The 12,482-nt window shown below is 39.2% G+C and overlaps 1 protein-coding gene across 1 annotated transcript in view; it reads right to left on the bottom strand.

Annotated features, from left to right (window-relative positions):
• Window positions 1-7,249: 7,249 nt before the first annotated feature.
• Window positions 7,250-12,482, bottom strand: part of LOC103024001 (uncharacterized) — a 34,967-nt gene continuing 29,734 nt past the window's right edge. Inside the window, exons 19-20 of the mRNA XM_022674739.2 lie at window positions 11,167-11,257; window positions 7,250-7,667 (exon numbers count right to left, since the gene is read on the bottom strand). Of these exons, the coding sequence (XP_022530460.2) occupies window positions 7,584-7,667; window positions 11,167-11,257 (175 nt within the window). The 3' untranslated portion in view covers window positions 7,250-7,583. The remainder of the gene's footprint in view (window positions 7,668-11,166; window positions 11,258-12,482) is intronic.

Genomic DNA, 12,482 nt, shown 5'->3' with positions numbered 1-12,482 from the left:
TTATTCCATTGTTGATGATTATGGCTTACAGCCAATGCAAACCCAAAAATCAGTGTCTCAGAAAGTTTTAATATTATATTAGACCAATTGGTACTTTTTGCAGTGTGGGCAGTGTGCCAAGTCCTGCTGAAAAATGAAATCCACAGCTCCATAAAAGTTGTCAGCAGAGGGAAGCATGGAAAAACACTACACTGACTTGATAAAACACTGTGGATCAACACCAGCAGATGACATGACTCTCCACTGATCTATCACTGATCATCAGCAAATTTTACATTTCGTTTGAAAATCAAGGAGCAGAGTCTGGAGGAAGAGTGGAGAGACACGCAGTCCAAACTGCATGAGGGTTTGAACCACTGCTGATCCACTGTTATAGAAATTCAAAGTTGTTGTAAACTGTTGTTGTACCGTTTATTTTACACCAGGATTTTGAGTCATGTGCCCTCTTTTTTAGAACAAGTACACAAGTCCCATTATTAAGTAAACGTGCAAATACTCCAGATATGTTGAAAAAAATGTACCTCTAGTCAGTTTTGTTCATTCACACAAACCCAAGGATGCAGTTACTGACTGATAAGAAACTGCACTGAACTGAGTGAATAGAAATGAGCGGAAGTAAAAAGTATTCGGAAATTCTCAAGTAAAGTGCAGATACTTCAAAAACCTACTTAAGTACAGTAAGGAAGTACTACTTTCTTCCATGTTAAGTTTAGGCACTGGCATCTTTTTACTGGCATCTCTGGATAACTGAATTAGCTTTGGGCGATGCAGCTTTTTGCTGGTGCATTGAGATAGGTAACAGTTAACACAATTAGCTAAAATCCATGAGCTAGTTCATAAAGTGCAAACAGTATAAAACTTTACAAACGTTTACATTAGCTAATCAACATTGCTTGCTGTTGCTATCATTTGTGTGGATTCAAAAACCCCAACCTGGCAACCCTTGTAAGTTTAGTGTCTGGGGAGAAGGAGGCAGGGCAGATCACTCTCTCTCTCCAGTGTTTTGAAACACGTGCTTCCTCTCATTCACTACATGTTGTTTCTTTAACCTGAAGTCTAAAATATATATAAGTTTGAAAATGCATTAACACCACACTTAAATATATCTGTAATTACCACCTTAAAAAGCAAGTATAAGTTTGTGTACAATTGGCTGAATTGTGATGTGTTACATATAAATCAGAATAATTAAAAACCTTTGATATGTTAGTCTTTGAACTAGTAAAATCTTTACACCACATGGAGGCTGTTTTAATCCTACTTCCAAACGCATAAGTTATTTTTGGCAGAATTCCTGGCAGCATGGAAACTTGATATACCAGCTCAAAAATACTCTCTATTAGCTGCCTTCAGATTAGATTAGGTGATCAGAAAGTGCTTTCAATAAAAACTGTACTTGTCTCCTCAGTGATAAAACTCCTGCATTCAGACGGCAGTAATAACTGCAGTTTAATATCTCATTTTTGGCCAGAATCACACAACAGACATGTCTATATGATCAAAGAGACTGTAAGGACATTTGCATATTTCTGCTAGGAGAAACCAGTTTCAATAATTTACATTTTATGATTCAGAAAGTTTTTGATTATGGAATATTCTGCTGAATCATGTCATTTCTGTCCCCAGGAAATTACATGTATAAATGTGCACACAAATGAACTAATAATAAATCATTTTTATTATTAAGCATAGTATTATTTAAAAATAATAATTAAAACTACTTAGAACTTTTTTGCATTGTTGTGTGACTCCAAATCCCATTTATGTTTTAAAAATATTTCTTATGGATTTATTATTTTTCATAATAAATCCATCATATTTAAGTTAAAATACATATTTTAGTTGTATTCCTGGGTTTTACTCAGTCCTGTTACTGTAACACATTACCCCATCTGAAACATCTGAAAGCATTCTACAAGTCACATCTACAGCGGGTAAAGGAAAAGTTCCCTCATTTGTTTTTCTGTACATTGGATTTTATTGTAACTATGAATAAGGAGGTCAATCTCAACACAATATATAATTCTTATATATTATTTGTTTATTTTTAAAATACAATTTTTTAGAAAAAATCTCTAGAATGTGCTCAGTGTCCTCATAATATTGTCATAGCTGCCATTTAGCTATTTTTTCATGTTTTTGCTAATTCTAAGCTAAAAATGAATTCCTGTTACTTTAATTCATGTTACTCAAAACATAAAAAGTAACAGGAGTGAGTTCCAGTAACAGGAATGAGTGCCATTAACAGGACTGTTTTTTGTCATAATTTTCAATTATTTGAACATGCAGTCAAACCATTTCTTTAAAATAAAGCTTTCTTGAGAGAAAATCAGAGGAATTCGAGTTTAGAGTTAGAGTTGTATTTAAACATGCTTTTTAATGGCCACATGAGTTTGGTAACCATCTTTGGCTTAGAAACCTTGTGGAAAAAATAAGTAAAGCTGCCTGAGTTTGACCAGTACAATTTTAAAAAAATTAAATATGTTATTAGATTCAGAGTTAAAAAAATAATAATAAAAGTTTAATTTGGAAGAATTACAACAAGCTAATGGCCCTTACAAACTTTTTGTAATTTGGAGTGATTAATATAAACTGTGATAATATTAGTAATATGAATAGTGAATTAGCCTAATGTGGGACAGTTTTGTTTTTGGGAAGTTTGCTCGTCTCTAATCTAAAACTAAAACGATTTATACATTGTGTGATTTTGATCACATATCATCACAGCGTGTGATTAACCCACAGTTTTATTGACTGGTAAATTTACTGAATGGTAAACCGCATGTACATAAAATTACCAGACCACCTGTGAGATCAGTGGAAAAACATCTGTGGCTGTAATTTTCTTAGAGGATGAGTAAAAACGGTCTGGATAAAAATACAATTACAGAAGAGACCCTGTAAAACAAATTGAATCTCATTAAGGCACATCAGACAAGGGATGCACTGAATATCCTTCAACTGAAATGATTTAGTCGGAAATGATAAAGTGCAACTTTTATAGTACTGCTCAAGAATTAAACAAAACATTAAATAATGACTTATTTAAGTAATGTTGTGTCTTTTGGTGCTAAAAATGTTTACTAAAACACTTTATTATATTTATGGTGAAAAAGTGGCAAAATTAATAAAAACCCACAAAAACATGTTTGCTATTTGATACTTTGTTTCATTTTTTCAACATTTCGCCCATCCCTACTTAAAATCATGTGGAGTAGTTTACAATAGTAATTATTTTAGTTCTACAAAAAAAGTAGACCACCAGGTGATGATACAGTATGACTAAAAGAAAATCCAGTCAGCAGTAGATAAGCAGCAACTGGATTTTTGGAAATCAGGTTGGTTTGTATACAGCCTACACACTTTCACAGAGTAAAAACACTGCAAACGTTTACTTTAGATGATCAGTTTGATTACCACTGCAAAAGTTCTTGATCTCACTTTGCTATAGTTTGTGTAGATTCAGTGTCCTCAATCTGGCAACCCCTGTATCCTCAGTGTCGGGGAGAGGGAGGCAGGGTAGACCAGTCTCTCCAGTGTTTTGAAACTGGACTCCAGAAGCCATTTTACACACTGGCTCTCCTTCACTACATGCTGTCTCCTTAAACTGAAGTCTGACACAAATCAGTAAGAAAACACAACAAATCTGCTTCATGTTGATCTGGTTTGTTTTCCCAGGAGGGATTTAAATTCTTATCTCTTAAAAACAGAACAGAGATAATTATTTTGACACTTCCCAGTGTACAGTGGTTAAAACTGTTTCACACTATCTGCTTTAAACTCTGATTGCTTTAGGATTTGGGGTTGAAATTTACCTAAGCTAAAGTTTAGTTGCATTTAATATACATCTAGTTCAATATTAGATGAAAACAATGTGTCTACAAAGCATCAACAGGCAACTCTCAAAACTGCGTTAGTGAATATTTCACAAAATTATGAGGAAAGGAATTTACTTGTTGCTTAATTCCTTATTTGTTTACGGTTCATTTAATGCAGTTCAGTTGATAACAGAAGACTATAGTAAATTTTACATCGTTGTTGATACTTTTATAACCATTAATCACTGTTATTATTACATTAATTATTCTCTGTACCACTGCTGCTGAGCAGCTGAGTGGCTGAGTAGAATGTTTTTTTTGTAATTTTTCTGGATGAGCCTCATGAGTCTTGGTTCCTCCCAAGATTTCTTCCTCCAGCACTGAGGGAATTCTCCTTTGCCACAGTTGCTTCAGCCCGTTTACTAGGGAGGTTATGTTTTATGATTTTTGTGTGTTTGATCTGTCGTCCTGCTCCCAGTTTTTTTTTTTTTTATAAAAAACTGCTTTGGAAGTAAATCAGTTGTTAAAAACAATATTTAAATAAATTTGATTTGATTTATATTTTATTTTTTTTCTTGATCTAATTCTACTTCTACACAAGTCTACACCAGTTTTACACTACAGGCTGAGGAGTCCCTTTAGTGGAAGTTACTCCCCCAAACTCCACTACACTGAGCTACGTCTCTATACTCCATATATATGAGGTAGACTTCCACATGGCCCTAATTATCCTTCCTCCCCTCCAGTGAAAAGGCGCTTTCTGGAGGACAAACAGAGGAACAGAGAGGAGTGTGCCTGTAAGAACTGTAGACTGACTTTTTACAATGAATACAAACTACTAAATCACACAAAATAAACAGAAATAAAACAAAGTACATAAAGCTTCATTCAACTCATTCGTACATTTCTTTTTGTTGACAAAATCTTAAACAGTGTAAACTTCACATTACAGAGTTTACATTAACAGATTAGATTAGATTAGATTAGATTAAATGAACCTCAGACCTGGTATAAACTCTCCCCCCACCCCCATTTCTCTACACTGGTGGGAGAGTGAAGATTGACAGGATGAGGAATCAGTTTGTCTTGGTGGAAACAAAGGGCTCCCAGTGAGGAGTGAAGCTGAATATTTAGAGGGGATTATTCTGGACCCTTGGGGTTGAGCTCCATGCCGGGCTGTAAAAAGACGGCGGGTGATAAATGACAAGATATTTGTCTTCATTGCTTTTCGTCTGTCGGCGTCTCAGTGTTGGGACGGGTCAGATGAGCAGAGCCAAGTGATGAATGTGTGAATTCTGAAGTCAGAACCCGCCAGCAGCAGCAGCAGCAGCAGCAGCAGTGTGTGTGTGTGTGGACTGAAACCAGCCCAGAGTGCTGCTGTCCTCATATAATGATAAACTGCAGGCAGTTGATAAATTACTTATTCACAACTTTCTTTAAAACCAGAGAACAATTAGGCTGATTTAAACACACACAGCCCAACACAGCCACACACAGCCACACACAACCACACACAACCACACACAACCACACACAGCCACACACAGCCACACACAGCCCAACACAACCACACACAACCACACACAACCACACACAACCCAACACAACCACACACAACCACACACAACCACACACAACCACACACAACAACACACAACAACACACAGGCCCTGCTTCCCCACCCCCTTCATCCCTTCACTTCCTGTGTGAACAGGAGCCGTCAGTAACGGGAGTAGGCAGCGACTCCAGACTTCAAAAGGTTTATGGCTCCAGCCTCACACAGTCTCACCTCTGCAGCCTGTCGACTCTCTCTCTGATACAAAACCTCTTTCAGCAGCTCACTGCTCTCAAACGCCTGCTAACAACCTCCATCAAAACCCTCTAACACCTCCCAACAAACCCAGCCACCCTAACCACCGCGCTCTCTCACAGCCCGGCTCTGAGACGCAGCAGATGATCCCTCCTCACTCAGTGTAGCTGATCTGAGACAGCCTGACTCGTGGAAGAGAGAGTGAGAATAAGAATAATAAAACAATCCTGTATATTACAGACTTCAGCACAACTAACACAAGATTGATTTTTTTACAAATTTCTATAAATGCATTTGTTGTCAAATTTAAAAACGTGGACATATATTTCTAAACATTAAAAAAATATATAATTTTATTCCGCCTACATGTGCCTGTAACTTCATTTTAGTTCCTCGTTCCTCGTTTTTTATTTGTAATTTTATTCATTATTTTGTTTGCTTTTATTCTTATTTTATAATCATTTATTTAGTATATTATATTGTTTGTTTGTTATTTTTATTATAAGGTATTATTTTTATTGTTTTATTGTGAAATAGGTATTCTTAACTAGTTTATTCTTCTTTTATTTTTTGATTTAGAACAATTATTATTTCTTGTTATATTACTATTTTTATTGTCCTGTATTGAATTAGTCTGAAACATTATTATCATTATTATTAGTAGTAGAAGTAGTATTCTTTCAGTCCCTGTTTACTGTAAATTCTCAGGTACATTAAATATGAGGCTCCTTTGAGTTAAAATAAAGATTGATTCATTGATTATAAAACTATTTTAAGCACATAAACAATACACAGAAAAATCTAGTAAAGTTCAGCCTCCACATGGTAAAAACAAAGCAGCGTTCAACAATGCCATTTAGCAAATACAGTACTAGTCAAAAGTTTGGACACTGCTTCTCATTCAATGTTTTTTCTTTATTTAATGTATTTTCTATATTGTAGATTAATATTATAGACATGAAAACAATTAAGGAACACATATGTAATTACCTTATAAACAGTATAAAGGTGTTTTTCCTCCACATTAATCCCCTGATCTAAACCTGATGAACTGAGATTAAGGTGATTTGAGGTGATTTAATTGGGAGGAGCTGGAGCTTCACAGCGTGAAGGAAAAGCAGCAACTATTGTTCAGCACCTCCAGGAACTCCTTCTTTCAAGACGCTGAGAAAACTATTCCAGTCATAAAAAGAAAGAAAACACCCTGAATGAGAAGAGGCATGTCCAAACTTTTGACTGGCACTGTATGAAATAGTGATGTCAAGTAAACTTTTTATTTTTAATATAATATTTTAATATAAGGTATTTGAGTATTAGGTATTAGGATGCTGTTTTGGTCAGAAAGTTAATCTTTTTGACACTATACTGAATTTATAGATTTATATTGAATTAGTTGCTTTTTGCATGTTTTTTTATGACCAACCTCAATTTTAAACAGTAAACAGTTAAACAGTAGGAGCTGTGAGTAAAGCTCTATTTCCATTTGTTACAAAGATGTTCAGGTTGCTGGTGTAAAATATTAATACTCTTGCACTAATTATTTTTATAATTATACATTCATAAATATAAATCCACATTTTAACAGAAGTCACAATAAAAACAAATACTTTACTATTAGGTCATTATAAAATGAATTTATTTATTTAACAAAACTCCATTATGGATTTCAATCTTTTAACAAATATCATTATTAACATTATTACCACAGGACATTAAAACTTTAACATAGCTTAATAAGGCAACAATCATTATCTGTACTTTCTGTATTATCAGCTGCAGTTAGTCCTGAACACCCTCACTGTGTATTTATAATAATAATACACACACAGACCTGCTGAAAATGCTCAAAATCTAACTACTCACGTTTCACTGCAAGGACAAAAACTGCATTAATCCACGGTCTGTCTTAAATCATTAATATTTTACTTTTTCATTTGTTTATTCCCTCCTATTCCTCAGACTTCTGACTCTACCAGAGACTTCAGATCAGGCAGGCCAGTCAGTCTGTAGTCCAGCAGCATCTGTCCATACGCTTTACCCTGCAGACAAAAAATATATATATACCAATAATAACACAGACGTATTAGGTGTGTGGTTGGTGTGGCGCAGTGGATAACACCACGGCCTGCTTATGAGGTACCACATAATAGAGGAGACTGGGGTTGAATTCCGAGCCTGGGTGTCTAAACTGTGCTACAGCAGTAAGAGTTCTTGGGCAAGACTCCAAACACTTCACTGACCCAACTCTGTAATAAGAATAAGCTTGTAAGTGGCTCTGGATAAGAGCATCAGATAAATGCTGTAAATGTAAATATTAGCAGCAGTCTTAGTGAAACAGTCACTAGATCAAAATTCAAGGTTAATTTAGAGAATCTCTAAAACTTACATTTTCCAATCGGCACTGTGTGGCTAAAAACATCAGAGCTGTTCTTTTCAACACTGCGTTCCGTTTAAACTGAAAGTTGAACTGAAGTGCTTTAAAAGATGTTTATACAAGAAATTATAGAGCTGTTTTTAACAAATCAAAAAATGTAATCTTTATACTAGGGCTGAAAACGTTAAAGCGTTAACGTGCGCTGTTCATTTGGAATCAGTAACACGTTATTATTTTTTTAACGCAAGTTAATTAAGGCACCAAGTTTGACTCCTACTTCCAGCATAATCTGCAGCGTAAGCAGGGAAACCCAGATCTTCCCTCTCCCCAGCCACTTGGGCAGCTCGTCCGGGGGAATTACAAGACGTTCCCAGGCCAGCCGAGAGACATAGTCCCTCCAGTGTCTCCTGGGTCTTCCCCTGGGCCTCCTCCCGGTGGGACGTGCCTGGAACACCTCACCAGGGAGGCGTCCAGGAGGCATCCTAATCAGATGCCCAAGCCACCTCAACTGGCTCCTCTCGATGTGGAGAAGCAGCGGCTCTACTCTGAGTCCCTCCCGGATGACTGAGCTTCTCACCCTATCTCTAAGGGAGAGCCCAGACACCCTGCGGAGGAAACTCATTTTGGCCGCTTGTATCTGTGATCTCGTTCTTTCGGTCACGACCCAAAGCTCATGACCATAGATGAGGGTAGGAACGTAGATCGATCGGTAAATCGAGAGCTTTGCTTTTTGGCTCAGCTCTCTCTTTACCGCAACGGATCTGTACAGCGCCCGCATCACTGCTGACGCAGCATCGTCTATTGATCTGCCGCTCCATCTTCCCCTCATTCGTGAACAAGACCCCAAGATACTTAAACTCCTCCACTTGCGGCAGGACCTTCTCCCCAACCCGGAGAAGGCATTCTACCCTTTTCCGGCTCAGGACCATGGCCTCGGACTTGGAGGCACTGATTCTCATCCCGGCCACTTCACACTCGGCTGTTGTTGTAGATCACGAGCTGATGAAGCCAATAGGACCACATCATCCGCAAAAAGCAGAGACGCTTTCCCAAGTCCACCAAAACGGTTCCCCTCAACACCTTGGCTGCGCCTAGAAATTCTATCCATAAAAGTTATGAACAGAATCGGTGACAAAGGGCAACCTTGGTGGAGTCCAACCCTCACCGGAAACAAGTCCGACTTACTGCCGGCAATGCGGACCAAGCTCTGACACCGGTCATACAGGGAACTGACAGCCCGTATCAAAGGGCCCGGTACCCCATACTCCCGGAGTACCCCCCACGAGACTCCCAGAGGGACACGGTCGAACGCCCTCTCCAAGTCCACAATCCACGGCCAGGACGAAAACCACACTGCTCTTCCTGAATCCGAGGTTCGACTATCCGACGAATCCTCCTCTCCAGAACCCCCGAATAGACCTTACCAGGGAGGCTTAAGAGTGTGATTCCCCTGTAGTTGGAACACACTCTCCGGTCCCCCTTTTTGAATAAGGGGACAACCACCCCGGTCTGCCATACTAGTGGAACTGCCCCCGATGTCCACGCAATGTTGTAGAGTCGCGTTAACCAACACAACCCTACGACATCCAGAGCCTTAAGGAACTCTAGGCGAATCTCATCCACCCCTGGTGCCTTACCACCAAGGAGCTTTTTAACCACCTCTGTGACCTCAGCACCAGAGATTGGAGAGCCCACCCCAAGGTCCCCTGGCTCTGCTTCCTCAATGGAAGGCGTGCTGGTGGGATTGAGGAGGTCTTCGAAGTATTCCGCCCACCGAAGCCGTACGGAAGTCATTGTCTATGGCCTCTCCGAACTCCTCTCACGCCCAAGTTTTTGCCTCGGCAACAGAGTTGAAGCTCTGTCTGACAGGAGACACTGCCAGCCGTTCCCAGCAGACCCTCACAATTCGTTTAGTTCTGCCAGGTCTGACCGGCTTCCTTCCCCACCATCGGAGCCAACTCACCACCAGGTAGTGGTCAGTGGAGAGCTGCGCTCCCCTCTTCACCCGAGTGTCCAAGACATGTGGCCGCAGATCAGATGACACGACAACAAAGTCGATCATTGAACTGCGGCCTAGGGTGTCCTGGTGCCAAGTGCACATATGGACACCCTTATGCTTGAACATGGTGTGAGTTATGGACAATCCATGACGAGCACAGAAGTCCAAGTCCAACACCACTCAGGTTACGATCGGGATGGCCATTTCTCCCAACCACACCTCTCCAGGTCTTATTGTCATTACCCATGTGAGCGTTGAAGTCCCCCAGCAGAACAAGGGAGTCCCCTGGAGGGGTGCTCTCCAACACCCTGCGGTGAACCCCAACGTACAGGCCCCGGGATGGGGGGCAACAAGTATGCCAAACCCCAGCTCGGCACCTTTCTCCCGGGGCAACTCCAGAGGGAAAGAGTGTCCAACCCCTCTCAAGGAGACGGGTTCCAGAGCCAGAGCCATGCGTTGAGGTGAGCCCGACTATTTCTAGCCGGAACCTCTCTACCTCGCACACCAACTCCGGCTCCTTCCCCTCCAGAGAGGTGACATTCCACGTCCCAAGAGCCAGCTTCTGCAGCCGAGGATCAGATCGCCAAATCACACTGCACCAATCACACGGCAGCCCATAAAGAACAGTACCTTGAAATTGTCATAATTCATAATCATAGAATTTTGTTGTGATTAATCGGATTAAATTATTTAAATGACTGACACCACTACTTTATACCTTTTTCTTTCAGCCAAATCAATACATAGGAAACAAGCTGTTAAATTACATTTCTTTTCAACTCCTTTCACTTCCAAACAACATGAATACACTACAACAACGAACAGCACTGATCTTTTTTCTTTATAACAACATAGTGCTGGCTGGGTCAAGGTAAAAGACGAATCAATTTAACTACTAAATCTAGGTAATTATTATTAGGTAATTATAACATTAAATTAAGACTCTAGTAAGTCAGAATGCTCTCTCTCTCTCTGTGTGTGTGTTAATGGATCTGTTATAACAGGTCTGTGGAATATTGTTGGAGTTATTGGATTTGATGGTGGAGGGATGGTGTTTGTACTCGTCCACAGTGAGGATGAATCAGTCCTTATTAAACGCTGGTTTTGATAGGTGAGTATAGGAGGATGAGTATTGTGAGAGTATGCTGTCTGTGAGAGTTTTTACCTGAGGGTCGCTCCTCAGAGAGGCCACGCCTCCTCCTCCCAGAGAGCCACTCAGCACGAAGTTCAGACCACAGATACCAGACAGCTCATACCTAACAGAAATCACACACACCTGAGAAACGTACCGTACAGCACTGCAGCCAATCAGCTCACTCACACACACTCACACACACTCACTCACACTCACTCACACTCACACACACCTGAGAAACGTACCGTACAGTACTGCAGCCAATCAGCTTTCACACACGTACTCTACTTCTGCTCACTCTCACACACACACACACACACACACACACACACACACACACACACACACACACACACACACACACACACACACACACACACACACACACACGCACACACACACACATACACACACACACTGTGGTAAACAGATGTCTTATGTCAGACTCCAGTAATACACAGCATTTTATCACATACACTCTTTACCCGTAAAACCTGCAGAGCCACACACACTCTTTCACAGAACTGCAGTACTGTCTGCATGCTTTAACAAATTAAGAGCATATTAACATGTTATGCAGTACTTTAAATTACTTTACTTTAATTTTGTACTAAAATGAAGAACAGTACCTTGACATTTTCATAATTTAATGATTAAAATTAAATAATGACCATCATTAACTTCAAAAACATTCTTAACTAGGGGTGGGCGATATGGCCCTAAAATAATATCACAATATTTAATGGTATTTTCACAATAATAACAGTCTTGTTGATATGACAAAACACTGAATTATAAAAAAAGAAATTAAGAATACAGGTGCTGGTCAACGAATTAGAATAATTTGAAATAGTGCAATCATGGAGTTTCTCCATTATTCTAATTCAATAAAACAACAGTGTCACAGTTAAATGGCCTAAATGGGCCTTTTGGAAAGCTCAGCTGAGCAAATTTTTCCAGGTAACGAGTTCTGTGATTAGTCTAACGAGTAGGACAGGTGCGGTGAACACCTGATTTGCTTTCTGCACAAAAAATGCATTCAAAGAATTTCATGATTGCACTATTTCAAATTATTCTAATTCGTTGACCAGCACCTGTACACTACTGCAACAAAAGGAAAATTAAATTGTATTATTGCATACGATATGTTGTAACACACCCCTAACTGAGATATTAAACAATACAAAACTTTTATCAGATTTATAACAGAAGTCAATGATCCAGAATGTCATGATAATAATAATAATACACTCCAAATATCTCCATATATCCAGGATTAAAGTAAAATAAATGATACTGTACAGATATAATCTGTCTCTAGTAGATATATAATGGGAAATGAAAAC

This window comes from Astyanax mexicanus, chromosome 21 (assembly GCF_023375975.1).
Source record: "Astyanax mexicanus isolate ESR-SI-001 chromosome 21, AstMex3_surface, whole genome shotgun sequence".
Lineage (NCBI taxonomy): Eukaryota > Metazoa > Chordata > Actinopteri > Characiformes > Acestrorhamphidae > Astyanax > Astyanax mexicanus.
The sequence above is the reverse complement of the archived record's forward strand: the minus strand, read 5'-3'. Positions and strand labels throughout refer to the sequence as shown.